At 35.7% G+C, this 27,331-nt stretch overlaps 2 protein-coding genes across 6 annotated transcripts in view; one reads left to right on the top strand and one right to left on the bottom strand.

Moving 5' to 3' along the window:
- LOC138711717 (spindle assembly abnormal protein 6 homolog) overlaps nt 1-22,764 on the top strand; it is a 43,432-nt gene extending 20,668 nt beyond the window's left edge. For 2 of the 4 annotated variants that reach the window (XM_069842869.1, XM_069842870.1), the window contains 3 exons: nt 4,484-4,691; nt 21,605-21,744; nt 22,300-22,764. In XM_069842869.1, coding sequence (XP_069698970.1) covers nt 4,484-4,691; nt 21,605-21,744; nt 22,300-22,344 — 393 coding nt within the window. In that variant the 3' untranslated portion in view covers nt 22,345-22,764. The other 2 variants (XM_069842871.1, XM_069842872.1) reach the window with 2 other exon arrangements.
- Nucleotides 9,480-27,331, bottom strand: part of LOC138711718 (18S rRNA (guanine-N(7))-methyltransferase) — a 36,591-nt gene continuing 18,739 nt past the window's right edge. Inside the window, exons 7-9 of one of the 2 annotated variants that reach the window (XR_011335431.1) lie at nt 14,225-14,496; nt 14,003-14,138; nt 9,480-10,993 (exon numbers count right to left, since the gene is read on the bottom strand). The gene's annotated coding sequence lies outside the window, so the exon portion shown is untranslated. The remainder of the gene's footprint in view (nt 10,994-14,002; nt 14,139-14,224; nt 14,497-27,331) is intronic. The other variant, XM_069842875.1, reaches the window with a different exon arrangement.

A 27,331-nucleotide genomic window follows, 5' to 3' on the forward strand; every position in this document is an offset into this window, starting at 1 on the left:
TTAAATTTAATTAAAATGAAATGAAATAAAATAAATAAATTGGAAAACGTCAAACCACAAAAGAGAACATGAAAAACAGAATGAAGAAAAAGAGTGCATTAATTATGCTAGAGAGGCTATATTTGGTTCGTAGAAAGTCAGACATTGCTGAATTGCATAAGGATATTTCTTTATACTTGTTTAAAATACGTCGTGAAGTCTAATTTCCCTGTCTGGAAAGAACGAATTTTGAAGTGTGATTAATATGTGTTGTCAAAAGAATTTTCCTCTGACTATTACACTCTTACTATGTCATACTACTTTTGACCAATAAAACAGTACGAAAGGACGTATTTCAACCAATCATGGCTGCTTATCGCACAATTTTATCGCGTCCCTAGCATTTGTTTAATTTTATCGCGTCCCTAGCATTTGTTTCTTTGTTTGCCAACATTTGAAACTGCGCTGGTCTGGACGTCAAAGAAACAGAAAATTACAAACCACTCCAGTCGATGCACAGCAGTTTCAAATATGACTTGCATTGGCATTCAAGAACAAGAATTAATAAAAATCACTGATCATACCTATGCATCTTCTGAAATCCGATTTACAAATAAATGAAGAGCACCATTCGGCAATCCTGAATAAGTTGAATACACCATGTAGGCCTAAATCAACGAGTTCCACTTCTATTAAGCACACGTCCAATATCACATCAATTGAACCACCAACCACATTCAAATTTGAAAATTGTACATTCAATAATTATTCCTTTTAAAATTATTCATGTTTATTTTTTATGTCATCGTCGTTAATTAAAACTTTTCTAACACTTGTGTATATTAGTTAGGTTATGTCTGCTCTGAGAGGATAAAAAGAACTTCTGCTATATGATATTATGGATAGTCACGTATCAGAGATTGTTTAATATTAAGATTTATTGACTAATAATCATTACAGTGTATAAAGACACTACTGCCATCTAGCATGCATCTAGCGTAATATTTGTAATGCTGAGATGGTACAATAATACATTTGAAGTCAGTTGTATTTTCGTAAGTCAATTAATATTTTATTGTATTGGAGTACTTCGTTACTTCTAATCTTTATATACTTTCTTCTAATCGTGTAATAGTCAATTAAATCCCACTCGAGTTTTGATTTTCTCTAGATAAATCAAAACGTCTAGTGAGATTACTGTTGATAATTCGTTGTTCTATAACTTCTTTTCTTTCCTTGACTGACGTTCAACTGTTCTCCAAATGGTAGGCTTTGGTCAAACCTATAATGCAAGCACAAAATTATTTTTAGATACTCTAAAATACACTAGTTACGGGAGTGTCCTAAGGGTTATGGGATATTCTGTATATATGCTATTACTGTAACAGTTTTTTAACTTTAAAACTAATAATGAAGGTTGTTTACCGTTAGCAAAGCATGGTGTATTCTTCAGGTGCATATCAATATGAAACGAATTATAATCATAATGAGAGTGTGAAGCATTATGATATGATACCCCATGGCTTATTCACTCCATTCAGTTCACTCTGCTGTCTCATTTTTCGTCTATGGAGAAAATAGCGTGAAGTCATCACTACTTTCATGACTGAATTCTAGTGATATTAAATTACCGGTAGTAACTGAATTACAAACTTTTCATTATACTGATATACTTAGATTGCTCTTTTTGCATTGTTGTATAAAAAAGAAAGAGCATACACTCAAGAACATTGTGCTAGCTAAACTCTTCTAAGGAAACTTCTTTTCTGAGCTGGTAGTGACCACATTCACGTATAGAAGTTTCTTTTTATTAGGTTATTTTACGACGCTTTATCAACATCTTGGTTATTTAGCATCTGAATGAGATGAAGGTGATAATACCGGTGAAATAAGTCCGGGGTCCAGTACCGAAAGTTACCTAGCATTTGCTCATATTGGGTTGAGGGAAAACCCTGAAAAAAAACCTCAACCAGGTAACTTGCCCGACCGGAAATCGAACCCGGGCCACCTGGTTTCGCGGCCAGACGCGCTAACCGTTACTCCACAGGTGTGGACTAGAAGCTTCTTATAGTCTCGCATGGAATGCTGTAAAGTGCTCTTAAGAATTACTTATTTACTTATGGCTTTTAGAGAACCTTCACTTAAGCCCGCCATTGGTCCCTATCCTGAACAAGATTAATCCAGTCTCTACCATCATATCCTGTCTCCCTCAAATCCATTTTAATATTATCCTCCCATCTACGTCTTGGCCTCCCCGAAGGTCTTTTTCCCTCTGATCTCCCAACTAACACTCTATATTAGCGGTGGCGAAAATGTAATCGTGCGCCGAGCCACTGTGTAACCTGCAACATGCATAGCACCTATGGAGGGGGGCGGACACCCGAAGGGGAAGCAAAGCAACTTTCTGACTTATTAACGGACTTCATTTTCCTTACGTCAAGCACTTAAATATAATTTTATACAGTACAAGGCTACAAACTAATGTTTAGTACGTGTAACGAAAGAAATGAACAATATCACAACCTAAAATTAACTGTCTTCAGAATGTCTCTGCGACACAGTTTCAAAATCAGGAATTATGTCACTTACTGCCAGTCGTAGTTGATCACGAAGGTATTTGTCTGTCAGTCGTGATCTAAATTTGGTTTTTACTATTTTAATTGTTGAAAATAATTTTTCACAAACGTAAGTTGTAGCGAACATGGCTTCAACAGAGCAAGCGAAAGAACGAAGCTTCGGATATTTATTTTTTGGCAAAGACTTGAAAGTTCAACATTTGTCAAGTCCTTACATCTAGCTTTCATTTGACATCGCACAGTAAATCAGTGAGTTCAAATTGAAGAGCTAACTGCATTATTCGTACATCTGCTGAAAAAGGGTCGACATGCAGAGATGATGAAGATGATGATGATGATGATGATGATAACAATAACACTTAACCTTTTAATGTTTCACGAGTAACATGTAGTATAATGCCGTTTTATGTTATACAACCGTTTTCCTCGTAATACTTGTGAACAAATCATACATTTAATATTCTCACCATATTGACAGCAAAAAAATGCGTCCTCCCATCCTACTCGGAACTTTCGTACATGGTTTCGAGAGAGACATATGCCACTCGCAGGTCAGAGACAAATACAAATGGAACGGAGTTTGACTCCAGTGAGTGAGAGGGTGGGGGTTGGCGGAGGTTAGAAGCAAGCGAAATGCACAGCTATTATAAATTTATTATAATTTTTTTAAGTGTTACTAGCATTATATGGTACTAATTTTTATTGTATTTATCTGATGCATGTACCCTATAAGATAAAACATTGTAATAAATATAAATAGATCATTTTCTTAATTAATAACAGTGTATATCTCCAATAAATGATTTCTTAGCATCGCCACATATACACCTGATTGTACTTGTCACTATATCTTGTCACTATATCTTGTCACTAGAAAGTTATTGACATTTATATTTTCCCCGCCATTCATAAAATATTTTGATATGATACCTCTTGCACAAAAGGAGAGATCTATAACTGAGACTCGATTAATATATTTCAGTATTATTTGTATTTATCCTGGTAATAATGAACAGTTTGACTCGTAGATATTTTGTTTTTACAGCATTAACTTCCCATTATTTTACGAGAAGATTAGAAGAGAACGGCAGTTACGTAGACTTTCAGCTCCCCCCTACTACCATTAATGCACAACACAATGTCAATACGGCAGTTGCTGTCTGCGATACAACGAACTTTTCTGTTGATTTTCGAGTTTGGCATTTTTTCCGGTTATTATATGCTTATTTAAGTTGTGTTAACTCTCGCTAGTGGTTTTATATTTTATTTTATCCGTCTTAGTATTTATTTTATTATTGTAAATATTTTTGTTTTATCACTATTATTATTATTATTATTATTATTATTATTATTATTAATACTATTATTATTGTTATTATTATTAATTAATTATTTTGTATTACAATCTTTGTATCATTTCTGTCACGATTATTCTATTATTATTATTATTGTTGTTACTATTATTTATTTCATCAGCATTATTATTTGAACCCTGTAAAATTTATGTAGACTACTGGACTGTACCCGAGCACGAGCATATGCTCATTTCGGGTATCTATTCATATGTATTCAATTCAAATGTAAATTGTAAATAAATTTGAAATTTGAATCACTGCGAGCCACAATGTCTCGCGAGTCACGTTCTCGCCACGGCTGCTCTATATGGAGTTTCCCATATGTGCTACATGCATAGTTAATTAATGTAGTCTTTATAAATTAGTTTTTATTCTCAATAGATTGTAGTTATGCTGAATCTCCTGCACTGTGAATGTTTTTTCTGTGGAAAATAATGTGCAGCTATATCTCGTCTGAAGTAACAAATTGCATACTGATATAAGAATACTACGTACAATATTTTTAAGACTATGCAATGAAATTAGTTAGAAGTAATTTGTTTCTTATTGTGTTCATTATTTGGATCTACACAGATTAAACTTCGAACAAAGATAATACTGGAGCAAGAATCCATATTGGCCCAGCGAGACAGTAACAAAACAGCTCTAGAGAAAGAGACAGAGGAGCTGAAAAAGAAAGTTGGTGATTTGAAAGCAACTGAAAAAGAATTATCGGAGTTACTTCAAACTACAAAAGAAAAATTAAATCAGAAGGAAGAAGCTCTGACCAGCAACAAACACTGTAAGTACTACATATTGTGTTTGAAAATATTTCACTACAGTATTTATATGCAATTCATTTTGTAAACATGTATGTTTACATAATTATAGTGTGTGTTACCAAAAATAATATTACACCTTAACTTGCAAGTGAATTATGTCTGAAGTGTCTCATAATCATTGTTTTAAATGTTATTAATGCAATTACACTACACTTTAGAGAAATATATGTTACTCTTTAAGCATTCCAATTAATTTATATGGTTGAAATACCGCCCTTCGTGATCGGGTTAAGTGAGTCACATGGCCTGCCTTACGGCCTGTATTAGATCACGATGGCAGTGACACAGTCTATTGTTCCTAGTACTCACAGCGCTCCAAGCGGCTAGCAACTATCGCGAGAAATGCAAAAAATCATTCCAAGTTTCGTGACTGTATTATACTAGATTGGTAGCAGCCTATACATTGTACGAAGATAGTGTTGGAAGTTACTGTATCAGATTAGACAACTTACTTATAGAATTAAAATGTGCAGGGTTTACGAATGGAGATATCAAGTTTAAATTATACATCTTGATTACACAAGTTTTAACACTGTATCACTTCGGAATATGTATGGTAAAACTTTCCTGTGTTAAATTCAACGTACCTCGTTTACATGTTTCGACCTATTTATGGGTCATCTTCAGAACTGGTCGTTGTTGGTCTTGGCGCCACTTGTATATTTCATATTGTTCTAGTGTGTTTAGTTTCTGGCTTTTTGTTGGATGTGTAGTATTTCTATGTCTGTGTTGATGTCTCTGTGGGTGTAGTTAGCATTTGTGATGTGTTCTGCATATGTGGAGGTGTTTTGTAACGTCAACAGACATGGAAATACTACACATCCAACCAAAAAGCCAGAAACTAAACACACTAGAACAATATGAAATATACAGACACACGAAAACACACCCCAACGAAATTCTCAACACACAACTCAACTTCAAAACACACACACTCTGTGACTCTACACTATACCACAGGAACACACCCTCACAGGAAATAGAACAAGTGGCGCCAAGACCAATAACGACCAGTTCTGAAGATGACCCATAAATAGGTCGACACATGTAAACGAGGTACGTTGAAATTTAACACAGGAAAGTCTTACCATACATATTCCGAAGTTGGAACAACTGGATAATACCCACGGCAGAGAAATGTCGATAGTCGAAGTTACTCGCTGGCCACTAGTCACTGAGCCGTGCCAAACAAAACACAATCGAAATGGTGGTAGTAAAATTCGCGACTATAATCTTAAACTTTCACTGCATTAGTCAAGCGCAAGACTTCTGGCTTCTGTTGCATTCAAACAATTATAAAATACGATAATTTGGTCCAGGGAGCATCCGTTTTTGATGCAAAGATAATTTGTTTGGCTTGTTTCTTAAATAAAATTACGAAATGGCGTTCCTGTGCTTAACATTTAATAAAAAAAAGAAATATAGCAAAACTGTTTTGTCTCGAGACTCTCACCTAAGTCACGTAATCTACTTCAATATATTTGCGCAAATATGTCTTGTAGCTAACAGTGGTGCTATCTCTCAGTAATGTTCAGAACGAAGGATGTAGAGAGAGAAAAGAAACGAATTTCTCCCTCCAATGACGCCACACACCAATGTCGTGTTCTTATGTTGGCAAGATTGTGTATTTACTTAAATTTGGTGCTAAACGTAACGGCACGGTTCAAAGATACCGTGGGAATTCTCCAGTTTAGCGCCGAAGTTTAAATTATACATTATCTCAGCACATCATAAAAACTTGATACATGTAAAATCGGAAAAAGACATTTTGCAACATGTGCACCAAATCATAAACGCACCAAGTTTTTACTACTGTGTGTATTTACAGATGTGAACTGTTCAGTAATAATAAACCGTAAGTGACATACACTCCGCATTGTTTAATAATAATGTCCAATTGCGGACCAGAGAACGGGTCCAAGGGAAAAACAACGGTGCAGTCTTATCAACTTTAAGAACATTGACCGAGGCCTTGACCGACATGATAAGGCGGCAAAGTATTTGTATACTGTAAAAAGGAATCTCGTCTGTATGGCAAGATACATCAGTAATATGAACTACTGTGTCCTGTACCACCGGGAGAGCTGCGACGGCATATGGCATGTGGTACAATGCAGCCAGCCACATCTGACAGCCGGCTGCAACTATCTATGGGTGCGCAGGAGATTGCGAAGTGTACAGATATCCACAAATACAGCACTGGTTAACCGTAAGTATAGACATGACTTTATGTGTGTCTGTGTCCAATGTACGATGTGTTGCAAACTGTCTAAATGCTTTTTTTTTTTTGGATTCTGCCTGACTGCAGACCTGCAGCGTCCGCCGATGCCGCAACCGCTGCCGGCAGATGAATGGACCCAGCATTCGCCACCCCTGTGCTCATCACACTGCAACTTCAACGACTGCGGTGTACCAGAAGCACGCCAATGTTTCCACCGTCTCAGTTGCCATCACCGCCCACCGAATTTTGGTCGACACCTCCACCACTGTCGGAGGAAGCCTACTCTCTGCCAGATGATAGGTCGGTCGCATCACCTCAGTAGTTATTATGGACGAGAGTTGAATGTATATGTTGTGTGTGCCTGTATTTTTTTTTATAAAATAAAACAAATATGAAATGAACTTGAGTATTATTTAAAAAAAAAACCTAGTTCACTTTCCTTAGAGGTTGAGGGAGAAAAGGAGATACAGTAAAACCTTGATAAGACACGCCCGCTTATTACGCTATCCCGTGTAATACGCTTTTTTTGTCCAGTCCCTGCACATTTCATATATGAATGAATGAATTTCATTCATATATGAGTGAATTTAACCTATAACATCCCTTGAGGGCTAAGGCCTCCCACCGGTAGGTGGGGAAGCTTTACGAGCACTCACTAGGCTAGCTATTCCTAGAGAGTATTTGTTGCTCTCGGGTATTTCACAGGTTTGTTACTATTCCAACTACAGTGTATTCACTGAACATTTTGTGTGTGATTGGTACATTTTCTTTCACTTCACTTTTGCACTTGCACTTGCACCTATATTGCACTTTCACTGATCACTGTTGGTTCCGTTGTTGCGTCCGTATTTGCAGCTCGCTTCGGTTCTGGCGCTTCCTCTGTATTTCTGCGTTTACATTTATGCTGTGCTTCTATCGCTGTCGTCCCGGTGCCTGTTGTTTCCATTCTCCTCTGTTCCTTGCTAGTCTCGTTATTGGTGACCAGCTTGTTTGACGAATGAGTCCGCCCATCTGGTCTTCTGCCTCCCGACGTGCCTTTTGCCGGTCCTGGGGTCCACATGGTTGCTCTGTATGTCCATTTGGTACTCTGCATCCTCTCCATGTGGCCTCCCCATTGCCATTTGAGCCCTTCTACTATGTCGATCGCGTCCTTCAAGTCTGTGGTTCTACGTACGTCTTCGTTCTGGATCTTGTCCCTTAGAGATACTCGTAATATCATCCTCTCCATTTTTCTCTGGCATACTTGGATCATGTGCTTTGTCTTCCCGTTTAATGACCAGGTTTGGCTGCCGTATGTCAGTACCGGTAACACACATTTTTCTAGCACTTCCGCTTTTGTACTCGTTTTCAGGGTTGCGTCTTTCAGAATGAAGTTGAGGCTCCAGAATTTCTTCCAGGCTTGTCCAATTCTTCTTTTCACCTCTTTCTCTATGTTGTAGTGGAATGCTAGATTTAGTCCCAGGTAAACATATTCCGGTACATATTCTATTGGTGTCCCGTTGATGTTTATTGGTAATTCTGTGACGTTGGTCATTACTTTTGTCTTTTTGGGGTTCATTTGCAGGCCTGCAGAACATTTGTTCTAACTTCTCCGCCGACCTTGCCACCAGCACGAATTTCATATATAACGCCTTTATAAAATACCCCGTTTGTTGCGCTCAAGTCCTGCATAATACGCTGTTTTTTGTGGAATATTTTCGATGCAATTTTCAGCAATGAAACATCTTGGTCATTGAACTCACTGGTGCCATTAACCTGAAAAGTATTGGTATTCGATCTTAACCTGCACATTTAAACCTTCATACTTCATACTCGTACTTTAGTTTGTTACACTCTCTTATTCAACTCCTTATCTGCGTGGTTAAAGCCTGCATACAGTTACAATACCTCACCCTCTTGCTAACCCTCTCTCTCAAACAGCATTCCTCACTCAGCCGTAATAAAATTCTGGAAATTTTTGCTGGGCAGTTTGTTGTCCTTTGTGTATTGAAGTGTCTGTGAATGTCATTACAATGAGTGTTAAATGAAAAGCGCATTCTGTGTCGGAAAAATTGGAAATCTTACGAAAGTACGATGAGAACAGTACTCTTACTCAGAAACAACTCTCCAATTCATTAGGAATCCCATCATCGACATTAAGAATGATAATAAAAAATCGCGACTCAATCACTACAGCTGTGATGTCGTCGGGAGGATGTAATCGCAGAAACTGAAGTGTGGTAAACATGAGGACTTGGAGAACACGCACATGGCAAACAACTATAAATAACTTTTTTTTTTTCGAAAGAATTAAGTACGGTACATATTGTAAATGTCTTTGACATACAGTACAGTAGTTACATAATGGAGTAATACTGTATTACCTTTCATGAATCATGTATTTCAATAAAGAAAAATGCTAATAGATACTGTATATAAGTAAAAATTAGTATACCTGCCTAATACGCGATCCTGGTTAATACGCGGTTTACACCCGGTCCCATGAACAGCGTCTTATCGGGGTTTTACTGTAGTAAAAAAAGAAAACTGATAGATATAAATATTTATTAAACTACCCAACACTATAGTTTGTTTTACACTCTCCCACAGTGACCGCTGGTGCCACCATAACCAATAACCAAAAATGTATTTAAAAATAGGCTTAAGGACTTTACTAATAGACGGTAGTATATTATACACACTATTTAAAGGGCGTAATTGATATTCCTTCAACATTTTATTTGACGTTTAACTGCCTCGTTAATGTCAGAAGGCTGGTATAACACTTCACTTTTACTCTTGACATTATGAAGCAGTGTTTCGTTACTGATATTTGAAAAGAGACATTCAACAAATATGTGATATTTGAAAGCGTGTGCTCGTTTAAATTAGCCTTTAATTTCGTTTTTATTTCATTACTGATACTGTCTAAAATATCCTTCAAATCATCACCCAGTGTTGCCATATTTAGTGATAAGTCGCTAAATCTAGGCAATTCTGAATCAGTCTCTGCGACAAATTTTGTAAAATACGATTAGCGACTTTTCTGCTGATTTTTGTATTCTTCCATTTTTTTCCTTTCTTTTAAGCTAAAATATTTAACTGAAGTCATGCACTTAGTTTTAGAAGAGACATGGGCGCATGACTGAGTAGTCTAATGATTCATACGTGAAAGCCCTGATCTCATATATTTGTGATCAGTGATCAGGGGTGAAAGATCCTGATTCAATGATTCTCACGGGTTAGGTCTCTCTCTCAATGCTACTGCTCCAACACCCATAAACTGCGGCAACTTTGATTGGCATGTGACAAGTCGTGAGCTCCAACTAATTCTTGGTTCTTCCTCGCAACGCGGAGATTTTCCACTCCAAACTGACGTGCAGCAATTGGGTTTTGGAATTTTGTGTCGACAGTTCGTTTGAAGCAAGTGAGACTGTAGTTTTTACTGGTATTAATATATTTTAATATATAAGATTTAAAAAATATTAGGTTTCACAAAAAAAATTGTGGTCAAACGCTTGGGTGAAAATTTCCAGACTTACAATTTGCCAGAAAGTGTAGTGTCAATGATTGGATCAAGTGCAGTGTATTCACAATCAGCTGTTCCCACCTCAACATCACAGCCGTCAACAACACAACCAGACTCCGCAGAAGAGGGTGACGGCGAGGAAATTATATTTTTCTCCGCATATGTATCTTTTTCTTATTTTTATTTAGTGATATTTATTAATTTTTAGCGATATTTCTGGGAATTTTTGTAACAAACTTTGGAGAGATTTAGCTACTTTTTGTTGAAAAGTTAGCGAGATTGTAGGGTGATATGTTGGCAACAGTGTCATCACCTTCATTACTCAGATTGGAAGCAATATAGGTTTTTAGACGATGTTTGAAAGCAATCTCCAACAGCGAAGAGCCGGCTACAGATGGCAGTGGTTCTGTAGCGGGGATTGAAGGTGGTTCCTCTCCCATCGGTTGCAATGGACCAGCCATGGATGATGGTTCAGGAACCGCATCTCCCGGTGGTTGTAATGGACCAGCCGGTTTGGGAACAGCAGAGATTACCTGACACAAAGAAAAGATATAATACATTGTCGAATAACCGTTTCTCTCTCTCTACACATTTCATATACATATTCCCACCTTATGATTCCTCACATGCTGCGTCCTATGTCTCTGTATTGTAAAACTCTTTCCACATATAAATGTTCTGTTATCAGTATTATGTATTTCTCTTTTATGTCTTATTAATGCCTTTCTATAAGAATAGTCTTTCCCACAAATATCACATGTATTGTTCGTCTTCCTATGTTTTTCTCTTTTATGTTCATTCAAACTCTTATAGCCAGTTTATCCAAGTAATGTTTAATTTTGCTTAACGAATATTGAATTAACAGTCTGTTTATTTTTAATGCTTTGTTAATGTATTTTCCATTTGTTCAACATAATTTTGTTTAAGATAACCAACACGTAACTATAACTTCTGTTAGCACTATTTTAACTACTGAACAGCAGTTGGTACTGATTCTAAGTTAACATGGAGCAACCATTTGAAATACATTTCTGAAAAAACTCGTAAAAGATTCTCCCTTCTAAAAAGACTAACAGGAAAGAAATGGGGATGCTCTAGGAATACTTTGAACACTACATACAAAATGTTCATACAGCCAGTGCTGACATACTGCGGAGAAATTTTAATTACTTCACACGACATAGAATATGTTCAAAACCAAGCTCTCAGACTCATTACTGGTGGAATCAAAACAACTCCAATAGATTCTATGAAATTCCTCACTAATATTAACAGCATCAAAATGACAATAGAAGAAAAAGCACTGATTCAATATGAAAAACTTATCAGATTACCAGGAAACAATTGGCATTGATACAGTCCTCTCTGTAGATTGAAAACTCAAAAAAGTTTCATATCCATTGTTCAAGAATTAAAACAGAAAATCAATATCCCGAATTTAAAAGAAAACTTAAAAATTAAACCAAACCTTTTAACTCTATTAAATATAGACTATAATCTAAATTTAACAGAAGAAATACTGAAATCAGAAGTAAACACTGACATACTGAAACAATTGTCTTTAGAGACAATTAATATTAGGTACCCTCCACAAAACTGGCTTCATTTATACACTGACGGATCCTTGATCTCCAGAGAACAAGGTGCCGGTGCAGGTGTTACGTGCTGTCTCTTCTCACTTTATAGATCTCTTGGATATGGAACAACAAGTTTTGATGGTGAAATCATTGCAATAAGTGAATGTCTCAGGAATCTTCTATGCCACATCAATAAATTTAGGAATGCAGTTATATTGTCAGACTCCAAAGCAGCTATTCTATCAATAGTCTCTAAACACACACCTTCATCTCAAACAGCAGAAATAACTAAAATGCTCTCTCAATTAATATCACTCAATAAAAGAATTGTATTCCAATGGATACCATCCCATTGTGGAATCCTGGGAAACGAGAATGCGGATGCTTCAGCAAAGAAGGGCAGCACTGCTACTTACAGACCTGTTACTAAATCTACGTATTACTCTGTGAAGAGATTTATTAAATCTACATACTTAGACTTCAACAAACAAAATTTGATAACACAATCACAAGGGAAAAAATGGAACTCTCTGCATCAAAATCTACAGTTAATTCCCGATTTACCACGAAAATCGTCTGTAGCTGCATTTAGATTGGCAACAGGCCATGATTGTTTGGCCAAACACCTGCATAGAATTGGAATATATCAGTCCCCTAACTGTCCATTGTGCAACTCAAACCAAGAAATGGATTCGGAACACCTCAAAATCTGTGCTTCAGTGGCTGGTCATGATAATATCTTTGAAAAATACTGGAGTGCAAGAGGTCAAATGACTTTATTGTCAAACGCCTGGCATTAGAAAACAACAACATGTAAGACAATTTTTTATTGGCTAAAATTAATCTTTAAATTCTATATTTTAGAGTGAGTCATGAAACTTGCATAAAATGACAACCTGTTATAGTAGGCCACGCTCCATAAACAAACAGTTGACAAATGAAAGTTGTAGGTGACGTGCTGAATAATAATTACAAAGTAAGGTTATATTTCCTCATTGCTATTATGGATACGAAATACGAAAGAAATAAAATAACACTGATGTATTTAAACAGTCCAAAGTATTTTTTAAGTGTTATTTTTCCAGTCATATGCTAAACATTCCCTACAGAGAGACACAAAATATTAATTTCGCAACTTCTGTTCGAACAGCTGTGGGGACATCGGCCATATTTAACTAATGAGTTAAGGGGACACTCAACTATATTTTGGAACTTTTTTCCTATTTGACCAATCTTTTCCAAATTTGGAGAAAAAGTTTAATATACACATGGAAAGTAACATGCAAAATCTCAGCTCATTAGATCCAATACTTTTCAAAATAAAAAAAAATATTTCAATTTTTTAATCAATCATTAATTGAAATATCACTTTTAATTATCATTTTTTATTTTTTGGCTTTGTGCATTTGACTGTGGCTTCTCAATGAATAGGGGAAGAATTCTGCGTATTGATTTAGTTCTGTCATGTAAATTAGTGTAAACATTTATTTTTCATTTCTATGACACTTTTTCTCCAATTTTTAAGTTGACTGTCCCCTTAACAGCCCGAAATCCTACATTTAAAATTAACAAACTGTTTAGAGTTTAACAGACATTAAATTTTCTAACAATATTTGGAAAAACCGGCCATTAGCGTTTTTAAATTGCTTATTGCACATGCTGCTTGTAGGCTGCCTGGTAGCTCAGTTGGTAGAGCAGCTGGCTACGGACTGGAAGGTCCGGGGTTCGATCCCAGGTGGTGACAGGATTTTTTCTCGTTGCCAAACTTTCAGAAAGGCCCCGAGGTTCACTCAGCCTCCTGTAAAATTGAGTACCGGGTCTTTCCCGGGGGTAAAAGGCGGTCAGAGCGCGGTGCTGACCACACCACCTCATTCTAGTGCCGAGGTCATGGAAAGCATGGGGCTCTACCTCCATGCCCCCCCCAAGTGCCTTCATGGCATGTTACGGGGATACCTTTACCTTTACCTTTTTTACATGCTGCTTGTAGTGGTCTTCTCCATTTTTTACCAGTACTGGTTTGTGCTGTAAACCTTGGTATGTCTACCAGCGGAAATTCTATAATGTCTGCCTCTTTTGAAATTTCTTCTTCTTCCGCTTTTTGCTGTGAACAAAAAAATTGAAATACATGAACAGCTATATAACACTTACCAGACCATACTAAAATAAACAGAGTGATAATGTATTTACCGCTTTGTAGTTGGGACAAGTCTGGTCACAAAGCTCCTTTCAAAATTTCAACTGTGAACTCTCGTTGCACTCCTCCACATCCAACACTTTGTCAGGCTGTAGTGGGCATATACATTCTATGAGATGTTCCTTTCCCATGCACGTAATAGGATGATATTTTTCCTCGTGGTGCGGTGGTGTATCCAGCATCCAACTGCGTGCATTTTGTCCGCATGGCAGCACAAGCGAATATGAATAGTAGTCTGTATAGCTCTACTGATGAATTGCATATGCTGTAAATGGTATAGTAGTCTGTATAGCTCAACTGATTAATTGTTTATGATTATGTACAAATCTGTATAGCTTAATGAAAGTATGCTTGTAAATTTAATTAATCTGCTTACTTTGTATTGTATATGGGCTATTCCATATGAAATCGATCAGTAAAAAACCTCGCATTTTTTTATACTCTAATTTTTTCCCTACTTATACAAGGTGCTGAGGGGAGTGCATTTTCAAAAATATACTATCGAAAGTCATATGGTTTTCGTATTATTGAGCGACAAATTTAACGTACTTTATAAAAACAAGCCTCTTTCAGCGCTCAGAACTCTGGAACCATTTACTGCAGAACGTTGAACGGGAGCTCATTTTGAAGCTGACATTTGGTAGGTTATGTTAAGAAGTAATCCTTATTTTTATTGTACACAGAGCGACAGATAATCTGATTTTACTTACTTTTAGGCTTTTTGCTCATTTGTAAAAATGTAAAAAAAAAATTGAGAAAAAACCTTACATTATTAAGAGGGATTCGGCATTGTTTGCTTAGTGGTACGGCAATAAGTTTCGAGGATATTAAATAAATTATTTTCACATGCCTGGACTTGAACGGCGCAGTACCGCACGCACTGCCCGAGAGCTGAAGATAAGTGAGCGTTAGGCGTCATTTTACTCCTGTGTTTATGAAAACCTGTGATAAAGCTAGCACAGCCATGACTGCTAGACGACACATCACGTGTTTATGTCTACTGGCCTTGCTTACCTCGGCTAGCTCCTGCCTCACAGTCAGCTAGTTAATTCACGTGCGTACTATTTATTTTCTTTATTTGATATTTTCAATGCTTTCTTATCAACATACTATCAGTAAAAAATGTGTTTATTTGTATTGTCAATGCGGAATCTAACTATATATTTTTAAAATATTTTTTCCTTGGCAAAGGCGTCTTAATGAGGAAAAATCTAAATTTCTCCATTTCCATAAAAAGAAAGAAAATCTGTTTATATGTCAATATAAACTTTAATTTCTTAGCATCAAAATAAACCATAATTTTGATCATTGGGTGAAAGGATTTCGGAGCTACAACAGTTTAAAGTTGCTAATTTTATGAAAATGCGATAAATTTAAATATTTTTAATTTAAACACTATGAAGTTCTGATGCCTCAAACTTTGCAAAAAGCATTGTATCACAGTTCTCTATGGACAAAAAAAGTTTCATTGTATTTAGAAATTGTAAGGTCAATTTTCTCTATATTTCGGTCGATTTGAGATGGAATAGCTCATATGTTACTATAGTTTTGGTTGATGAATTGTATATGCTTTAAATTGAATAGTAATCTGTATAGCTCTATTCATGAATTGTTTGTGTTTGTAATTTGAAGTAATTTGCATGATATGTATTATCAATTTCTGTATATTACAACTGATTGAATTATTTATGCCTTAAATTGAATTAACTTACTCATTTTGTACTATATGTTATAGACCAACTGATGAATAATAGTTTGCGTTTGTAAATTTAATTAATCTGATTGGCTATGTATTGTATACTTTTAGTAGAGCCATTGATGTAGCTCAGTTGGCAGACTCGCTGGCCTGCTGATCCGGAGCTGCGCTCGGGCTTGAGTTGGATGCCCTATTTGCTCTCATTGAACGGTTTCTTCCGAGGTTTTCCCCAGCCGTGGGACTGAAGCCAGATGGTCTATAGCGAGTCCTCAGCCTCACTTCATTTCACCCCCTTTGGTCTGATTACCTGGTTGGGTTTTAACCGAGGTTTTCCCCAACCATAAGGCAAACACCGGGTAATCTTTTGGCGAATCCTCAGGCCTCACATCATCTCATTACAGTTCCCCAAAATATTGTTAAAAAATTGTAGAAAATTACAAAATTGTAAAATACATCTTAATTACGCAACTTTTAACACTGTATCACTTCGGAATATGTATGATAAGAACTTTCCTGTGTTCAATTTTAACGTACCTTATTAACATGTTTCGACCTATTTTCGGCCATCTTCGGAAATGATCGTTGTTGGTCTTGGCGCCTCTTGTTTCCTGTGTGGGTGCGTTCGTAGTGTAGAGTCAAAGAGTGTATGTGTTTTGAAAACAAAAACACACATAAAACTGCAACCTCATTCAAGAAATTAAACTACAGTACAACATCGCATACAGAACAAACAACACTCTACAAAAACATCTCAACACACAAACAACACAAACAAACAAATACAACCACACAGGCGTATACAAACTCAAATGTAACACCTGCAACAAATTCTACATTTCAAACATGTTACAAAGAGCATATCACAGCCATAAAAAAAATTACAAAACACCTCCAAATATGCAGAACACATCACAAATGCCAACCACACCTACAGAGACATCAACACAGACATGGAAATACTACACATCCAACCAAAAAGCCAGAAACTCAACACACTAGAACAATATAAAATATACAGACACACGAAAACACACCGCAACAATATTCTCAACACACAACTCAATTTCAAAATACACTCTTTGACTCTACACTACGAACGCACCCACACAGGAAACAAGAGGTGCCAAGACCAACAACGACCAGTTCCGAAGATGACCGAAAATAGGTCGAAACATGTTAACAAGGTACGTTAAAATTTAACACGAGAAAGTTCTTATTATACATATTCCGAAATTGTAAAATATTGTAAAAATTTGTAATAAGTAATATTGTAAAATTTTTGACTTATTCCACATCTTAAAGTTTCATTGCTCATGTAAGATCTATGGAATATAATAAATGAAATGAAATTCAGTATGAAGCTGCTTTGGTCCATGTCTAAGTCTCTGTGCATGTCTTTTTCCGAATTCTTACCTCTATATTTCCGAGTTACTTGGTATGCGTCTCTTCAAATGGATATTTAAAATGTTCCAATTTCTTTATCAGCGGTATTTACTGTGAATGATGATGGCGCTCGCTGGGCCAGCTCCCGTAGTTTTTGCCGTCTGATCCATGACTCAACAAACACGAGCACATTCTACTTCTTTTATACCTACACAAACAACCTCATTTCATAAAATAATTGCATACCCAATCCTTTGTTTCCATGCATTCACATCTCATTCCAGATGTCAATGACAGCTCATAAGGTCATGACTTCGGCTCTGCCGCACTTTGACGTGACCAAGCTGACCTCTCTCTCCCTTACTATCTGTCATCGAACCTTACCCTCATGTGTCTGGCAGCAGTCCAGCTTCCAATCACAATCTCTCTCTTGAACTCGAGACCTCTCCAAGCCAATAACCTTCCATCTTTATCTATAGCATCCCGCGTCCCGCCTCAAACTACACATTGCAGACGTCATAACCCGCATAACGCCGTGACTCTTCCTTGTGATGTCATAACCCTCCCCCCACACACACACACACACGATCTTGTTACGTCACGACCCGAACCTTGGTGACGCCACGACCCAAACCCTGATGATGTCACTGCCAAAACCCTGCAGAACCCTGTGACGTCACAAACATACTGTTGCTACTAGCACTGCAGAATTCTACATTCTGTATCTTACACACGTATCTGCATGGAGGTTACATTTCACATACTGTCAGCAGTAGTGGCTCGTGATAAAATATGTGTGTTCCAAAACCGAAGAGAATTTGAAATCGTACATTTAATATGAAATATCATGATGACAATGTTTCACTATAGGAAAAACCGTGTATAACTTCAAAATATATGTTGTTGTTTTCTAATGCCAGGCGTTTGACAATAAAGTCATTTGACCTCTTGCACTCCAATATTTTTCAAAGATATTGTTACGGTCAGCCACTGAACCACAGATTTTGAGGTGTTCTGAATCCATTTCTTGGTTTGAGTTGCACAATGGGCAGTTAGGGGACTGATATATTCCAATTTTGTGCAGGTGTTTGGCTAAACAATCATGGCCTGTTGCCAATCTAAATGCAGCTACAGATGATTTGTGTGGTAAATCGGGAATTAACTGTGGATTATGATGCAGAGAGTTCCATTTTTTCCCTTGAGTTGTGTTATCAAATTTTGTTAGTTGAAGTCTAAGTATGTAGATTTAATAATAATAATAATAATAATAATAATAATAATAATAATAATAATAATGAAATCCAATATTTTTATTTCCAATTTTTTCTGGCAAGTCAGTTTACCCAGTTCTTTACTTTAAAAACCATGTTGAAGCCGATAAGCAGTTATATTAAATTGGCTTAAACTGTTCTTTAATGTTCAAAATTGCTTGAACAGAGTTCATTGTTTACGTTTGTTAAAAATTAATACATACCACAGTGCCGTTATTTACAAAAGTGTGTGTTCAGTAATATATTTTGGTTCACAACACACTGATACACTATAGCCTATACCAATACTGTAATCCCATTTGCATAGATTGATTATATGCCATTAAATACTCTTAAATATTATACTCCACCATACAGATATTTAAATTCACACCCTTATCACAGACAGCCAGCACCTACACTTACTATACTATGCTATTATGCTAACACTAAAGTATAGTAATTCACAAACTACACTCTCGTAGCAGCACTGTACACACATCCACACAAAGTAAACGTTTGGACAGTGAGAAATGCCGATGCCTACAGGATAGAATACAGATTATTAAATTTCCTACCTTGAGATATAGCATGTGAACTATAGGCATCGATGCATCTGACATCTGTAGGATGGATTCACTGTTCACTTAACCCTTAGGAGTCATGTGTACATTATAGTTTTTTTTTTATTTTATTGGGTTATTTTACGACGCTGTATTAACATCTCAGGTTATTTAGCGTCTGAATGATATGAAGGTGATAATGCCGGTGAAATGAGTCCGGGGTCCAGCACCGAAAGTTATCCAGCATTTGCTCATATTGGGTTGAGGGAAAACCCCGGAAAAAACCTCAACCAGGTAACTTACCCCAACCGAGATTCGAGCCCGGGCCACCTGGTTTCGCGGCCAGACGCACTGACCGTTACACCACAGGTGTGGACTCCATTATAGTGGCCAGCTAGTATTATGGTCATGACGTGATATAATATGTTATAAATTGTATGTTATATATAAAATACATTGATATTCTTTAATTTTATGTAAAATTAAGGACATTGCACTTAATTAAAACAATAAAAAATTTTTTGTATTTTTTTTTTTTCCCCCCTTAAAAAAAGGAGCAAAATCATTTCCATTGCAGTCAACTGAAGCCCCGTCAGCTTCCATGCGTACCATTACACCAATTGTTTTACATGGGCCCTCCCCATCCTTTACCACAGATTCAATTGACTGCAGTGGCTGGAACGCAATCTTAGGCACGATATGCTGGCCAGGCATATCTCGTGCGTCTCAAACCGCTTGGCTAACGAACCCAACATGAATTTACTTGAGTATGCAGGTATACAAACCCCTAGTTAAGAGTTAGACATTTGCGTGCAGTAGTGGTATAAGTCTTTCGGATTCTAAGCGGCCAGCTAAAGACAATTTTGTCCCACGCATGCGTATAATTTCTGTAACCTCCTTGAGAAGAGCATGGATTGTACTTGAACGCACGTTGCCAGGTTTACAGAAGACGTTTAAAATACTCGATTCTGATATTATACATCCACACTACGTCAATATGGTATTAAATAATAAAACAAGTTGTGTATTAATGGAAACAAGGTGTTACATGCTCTTGTACTCTTACTGATGCATCACCACTGCATACTGTATACATAACGGAAACAATCAACATAATTCCACAGTCTACTATATACAGTCGCAAAGCTTGAGGTGTTTTTTGCAAATCTCGTGATAAAGCGCTCCAAGCGGTTAGCAACTAGAAACAATAGACTGTCCATGGTCGACTTTGGACTATGTTGTATTTCTATCGAGTGCTAGCTCGTTGCGTATTTCACATTGATGCTTGTGAAATGTTAGTTATTGGTTGTAATGAAAATGTTAATGGCTAAAATATAATAATTGGAATAATAATATGGGACAAGGAGGAGACGTTTGTAGTGCTATAAATTGTAGCAACAGTAAGAGAAAGAGGCCAGAGTTATCCTTTTTCCGATTTCCGAAAGATTCAGAAAGGTTCTTGGGTTTCCACAAGAATGCTGTGCAAAAACAAAACTCTTAATTTTGAAGTTCTTTCTGACTGTTAGAATACATTATATCCTTAAATTTCACAATGAAATGTTTCAGTCTAACCGAAAGGACATTAGATACCGGTTAAAGTTCTGTCACTTAGGCTGCTAAATTTCCAGAGAAATAATAGGTCTACTTTTTTTTTTTTTTCAGAGGATATATTTTTAATTGTAGCTATTAATTTTGTTATTATTTTTATGTGTTATTTTACTAAAGACGTAGAAAAATTAAGTTTGTTTTAATGAAATTTATTGATCACGTTTTGTTTTCAATTCTGGTGGGATTATTATTGCTTAGGCCTACTTTTTTTTTTCAAAGGATATGTTTTTAATTATAGCTGTTAATTTTGTTGTTATTTTTATTTGTTGCTTTACTAAAGACGTAGAAAAAGTATGTTACAATAAAATTGATTGATCACGTTTTATTTCCAATTCTGGTGTGATTATTATTGCTTAACCTCATCCCACTTTGTTAACTACGTAAGCCTACACTACAAGTACCGGTACACGTAAGTTACTCCATTAATTCATATTTCCATTATTATTGTTGTAAAGGGAAATGGAAATTAATATTTTTTGGTTTCATAGTTAATTATCGCCATAATCTTGAATGAGTGAAGCTATATAGTAAATTTCAATTCGTTTTGCACAAACAAAAATTATATATAAAATTTCTTGCAGGTATCTTCGAGTTTATGGTGGAATTTAATATATTTAATTAAAATAATAAATTAACTTCATGCATTTAATATTTCAATAATGAAAGGAAGGTGTTAATTTTTCCAAAAGAACACGACAACGAAAGTGTAACATATTTTTCGTCTGCTAGGAGAGAGATCTGCGATGCTGAGGCGATAGTAGCGATCCTAGTGGTGGGCAACTACCCATGTTTGCATTTTTACTACATATTGAGCTTCGCGACTGTATATAGTAGACTGTGATAATTCTTTGACATTATTGTTATTTTTTCCAGTGATAAATTATCTGAACAAGCGTCTCCATGAGTGTGAGACGACTCAGTTGCAGTCAAGTACAAAAACTATTACTGGTGCAAGTGGGCTGACATCAACACCTCGACTTGCTTTGGTTCCACGTGTCCACAAACCACTTGAGGTACATAGTTCATTTTTTGTACTATGTAATACTTAAAATTACTTATTAATCCAATACACATAAGGTCCTGCTTCTTCATATTTGAAATAGAATATTGAATAGAAATAGAATAGAGTTTTAGAAATTAAATCTGTTTGTACAGTAAGGATATTTCATGGCATGGATTATGCTTAACCCAGTTCTTTATCGTGTTGAGGGCCTGAATATCTGCATTACATAATAGTGACATTAGTTTAAATACTTAAATATCTAAATAAAAGATCAATCCTTTAAACATATTTATCACTGCGATTGTTTCATATTCAATATTGACATTTCTTCATTTTATCCTGTTCTTTTTCACAATATTCTACACACCGGTACTGTGCTAAAATATAGTTTACTGTTGATACAATTATTGGCATACCGGAATTTTGTTTGTACTTATTGCTGAAATCTTCATTGTGTTTCCATTTCTTTTTATCTTTCTGTATAAATATAAATGTTGCACAATATAAATGTAGATTTTCATCTTTTTATTAAAAAAAGATAATTGTTCAATATTTTATTTTTCAGGTGTTACAGTTTCCTTTGGGAAAAAGGTTTGGATCTTCAAAATGACTGGATAGAATTTAATTTTGAAAAAAAAAAAAAACAAACAAACAAACATACAGCTGAATTGCTCACCATGACTGTTTATGCCAAATAGACAATATTATAGTCAATACCAGTATTTGTTTTTAAAAAATCGAGAATCATGATCTCGAAATATAAAATATACAATTCCTTCAGTTATTGTTTTCTATTTATTTCTGTTTAAAATCAAAATGAACACTTTCAGAATAAAATTTACCGTATGCATTATCACAGTACATCAAGCAGCATTGCAGTGTACTTTCATAAGAAATGTGTCATGTTCTTTTGTGAACTGCTTAATAATTGAGATAAATTATTGAACAAGAAGTTTTTTATGCAAGTTGTACATTAATACAGAATATTTAAGAGATAATAATATGAGATTATTTTTCATAAAAGTACATAGTATGTACTAATATTATTATGTTCATGCTCTACACAGAGACTATAAAAATATTTTTACATGAGATTGGTGCTCAGAATAAAAAAAAACTCCAGCACAAGATACAGACATTTCAAAATCTTCTGCACAAAGTGCAACTAATTGTGAATGTGACTGTGCTGTATGGAATGTTACTACATTGTGTAATTCTGTATTCGTAATTGGGCTTTGCAGTGTGTCAGACATTGACCACATTTAATTATTTTTACAGATGATGCTTGGTTCCACTTGTGACTTGGGTAACTGTGAATTACAGGAACGCCACTTCTTACCTTTTTCAAAATCGCTGAAATAAACTTAAAACGAAAGTATTAAAAAAAAATCGTGTTAGAAGATTGAATTTGTGTATTTTTGGTCCAGGGAGCATCCGCTTTTTGGTGCAAAGATAATTCGTTTGGCATGTTTCTTAATTGAAATTATGAAATGGCATTCCTGTGCTTCACATTTAATGTGATTTTTCAAAATAACTGACACTGCAATCTATAATCTATGTTACTCATCAAGTTTCACTGCACGATGATGTTATAAGTTGATTGTAATGTAATTTAAGTGTCAAGAGAATAATGGATCCAGTATAAGCAAAATCTCAATTATCTGTCTCATGCTGGTTGCAAGAAAGCATTTATAGGTTCGTTAAACGCTATTGGTCCTGTAACTGTTCATTTAGCGTCAGTAAGCATTGCAAGAACGAACTTTAAAGCTATCGGTTCTTTAAAGCACTCTGTAAACTATAGGTCGAAAATCGGAGCTATAAACTGTTAACGAATCGTTAGCCGCCATATTGTACGTATATTTCTTGTTTTTGCATCTGACAGTATTAAGTAATTTCGTGGATATGTTATCAGCAGAAACAGGTAAGTAAAATGTAATATACATATCACAATGAACTCAAGATTCATGTGTGTATAGGAAATTTTTGTGAATAAAACAATTTTAAAGCAGTTAAATCCACACCTGTTGATGCCATGCTTGCCTTAACACGGATCCCATCAATAACAACAAAAATAGAAGCACAAGCACTGCTCCAACATGAGAAAATGTTACGACTGCCAAACTCTAAATGGACAGAAAAGAACCTCCCTTCTTCAATCCTTAAAACTCGTAGTAGTTTCCTAGAAAAGGTAACACAGATTAAATCCAAATTGAACATTCCTAACACCAGAGAAAATTTACTTATAAGAGAAAATCCATTGGAATTATTGCAATCTACCTTCAGTTTGGAATTAACAGAGGAAATAAGTAAATCAGACACACCAAAAGAAATACAAAAACTTCTAGCACTGGAAACGATCAATACTAGATACCCTACAGAAGAATGGCTACACATATATACCGATGGATCAACCACAGAAAAACCTTACTGGAGCTGGAGTTACATGTACACATTTTTCCTTTTATCATTCTGTTGGCAGAGACACAACAAATTATGATGGTGAAATAGAGGCTATACACATTGCTCTCCGACAATTATTAAATCTTCCCTTAAATAAATATAACAAGACAGTAATTCTTTCAGATTCTAAAGTTGCAATTCAGGGAATATGTTCAAATGCTACAAAGAAGTCAACAAAAATAAGAGAATGCTACAAAATGTTAACACAACTCCAAAAAGTCAATAAGATTGTCCGTCTCCAATGGATTCCAGCACACTGTGGAGTCGTGGGGAATGAAACCGCAGACACACTTGCTAAGAAAGGCACAACAATAAAACAAAAATCTAAATTTAATTTCTCATATTCCTCAATAAAATGCTTGATCACTACAAAATTTTCTCATTCATACCTACAAGAAATAGAATCAAATGCTAAAGACAAAAAATGGATTACACTACTTTCCAACCCAGATATAATCCCCCAGAGACCAAGGAAAACGGCAGTTGCAGCCTTCAGACTATTGACAAATCATGACTGTCTAGCAAGTCATCTCTACAGAATAGGTATCTCAGCTTCACCCATATGTGTCCTGTGTAACGATCCAGCAGAAATGAATGAAGACTACTTGAAGACCTGTGAAGCATTAAGATCAGAAGAAACTACAGTTCAAAAGTATTGGAAAGCACGACTGCTAATGGCTTCATTGCCAAATGCAAGGCACTAGACAACAACAACAATTTTATTACTATTATAGAATCGTTTGACGTAGAGGTTATGTTTGATATGGTGCAACATCTACCAAGACCAAGAATACTGAGAGACAGATCGAATCCTCTAGAAGAATACGATAATATTGATTTTAAGGTTAGATTTAGATTATCGAAAGACACATTCATGGCTCTCTTGCATGAAATAGGGCATTATATTGGAAAACAAATCGCACGCACTAAATTTCCTTGTGCTATTACGCAATTGGAGCGTTTCAGAATGTGATAGTGGATCATATTCATGTTTATAAATCTACAGTTTGTAGAATAATAAGATGTGTGACTGCAATGCAAGAATGAGAGAACAATACATTACTATGCCTCAAGGGAATTCTGTACAAACAGTAAAACAGGATTTCTTCTCAATTTACAATTTTCCCAACGTTACTGGTGCATAAACTGTAGCCATATGAAAATTCAAAGCCCTAGTGGACACTTGAATGAGATGTACCGAAACAGGAAGGGTTACTTCTCTATCAATCTGTAGCAAGAATCGTTGCATGTTGGTCTAGGTCAGTATTTGATGTCTGTCTTCTACGTGCAAAGTTTGAAAACAATGACTATCCAAAAACACAAAATTACCATAGCGACACGCACGTATAATAATGGAATTATTTGCGCCGGCTACGATGGCTCTGTCATTTTGAATCTTTTCCGTTTAAAGATGGAATAGCTAACAGATCGTTAAATATCACATTTGCAACGACCTATACTTAAAGACTGGAATAGTTTAAAGGTCCGTTACTTAACAAGAGAATAGCAATTTATGGAACAGGTTTCTTGCAACCCAGCATTAATGGATGAGATGTAGTGAACAGTTACTCGAACAAAAACGGATAATTTGTATTATCAGTTTTAATGAACTTATTTTGTTTATTTTTTGCTTCCTCAAATGTTGAGGTTGCCTGTACACAATGCATACCAGATAATAATAAATTGATATAATGCATTAAATACAATGTTCAGTTAAAGGCAATTAAAGTTTACAACAGTGAAAAATCCTGAAAAGTTCAATAATTAAGGTAAATAATAGCAATGGTTTTAAAAAATTTTTAAGAACCCCTAATAGTGGCAATAGTTATTTCTTTTAAAATAGATGTTGGGAGGGGAAGAGATTTTCAAAATTTTGCTAGGAAGCCTGGAATTGTTCCTCTAGCACCAATGAGTAGGCCCACTACCTCTATATCGTTCAGTTCGCGTGTTTTATGTTAATAAAATGAAATGGTAAATATATAAATGATCTGCTTTTCTTGATTGTGTAGGCCAGCGTTTCTCAGACTTTTTTGAAATGGGCACCACTTTTTTAAGCCATAACAGTTCCGCGGACCACCTTGCTCTTATTCCCTTCGAAAGAAAATTTATCATTTGTATAGCATATTTTAATACCAATATACTTATATTTTAAATTATAATTAATTAATTAAAATTAATTTAATTCAATTAATTTCATATTAGTATTAGCTAATTAAGTTAATGTTAATAGAAGAAAATTCATTTTCGTTTTTTTTAAATAATTCAAGGCTATTAGAGTTTGGATAATCTTTAACTTACTAACTAAAAAAAAAATAATAATAATAAATGTTGGTACTCACAATAATGAGATGAATGAGCCTGTCGATTCTTACACAGTTGTTCTAGACCTACATATATTTCAATGACTAGATATTTCTTTAATGGCACTAGAATCACTGATATTAATATCTTCACACACAGCTTCTGAACTAATAGCACTGCCTAAATGAAGCGTATCATCACGTTCCTTTCTTTTCAAAGATCTGGATCGAAGCCAGTTTTTCATTATGTATAATGGGCACTATTTAACAGAGACATAGATAACTACCAGCAGGTACCACATAAGAAAGATTTAAAGTCATAAATACATGAAAAGGTTCGTTACTTTGGTCCTCTGTTATGAATTCGGGTGGTCCCTGGCTGGGTTACAGGTGCAGCACCAGAAGTGCAGGGAAAATATGGCTAGAAACACCACATTCATAGTGCTTTAAATCCCTCTTTTGTTGCTGAGAGCAGAGTGGGAAGTCGATAGACGGGTAGGGTAATAAATTTCATAAAATGTCAGTACTGGGCGAAAAAGTGAAAGCGATTGCCATGTGTAATTTCCAATCTCTGAGATTTTCAGCTATAATGTAATACACAATTCGTTTGAATTTTATTTTTTCTTCTGTCTTTTTTGAAGGACCACAAGGGCAGACCTCGAGGACCACAGGTGGTCCGCGGACCATAGTTTGAGAAATGCTGGTGTAGGCCTTTCTGTACAATACACAGTTCATAGTGGTGCAATATCCTCATCAAGATGTCTCTAGTGGTTTACTCAGAATGATGGATTTTCAGTGATACCATACGAACTAAAATAGAAAACAGTTCCAAATATT

The sequence above is a fragment of the Periplaneta americana genome, chromosome 13 (genome assembly GCF_040183065.1).
Source record: "Periplaneta americana isolate PAMFEO1 chromosome 13, P.americana_PAMFEO1_priV1, whole genome shotgun sequence".
In the NCBI taxonomy this organism is placed as follows: Eukaryota; Metazoa; Arthropoda; class Insecta; order Blattodea; family Blattidae; genus Periplaneta; species Periplaneta americana.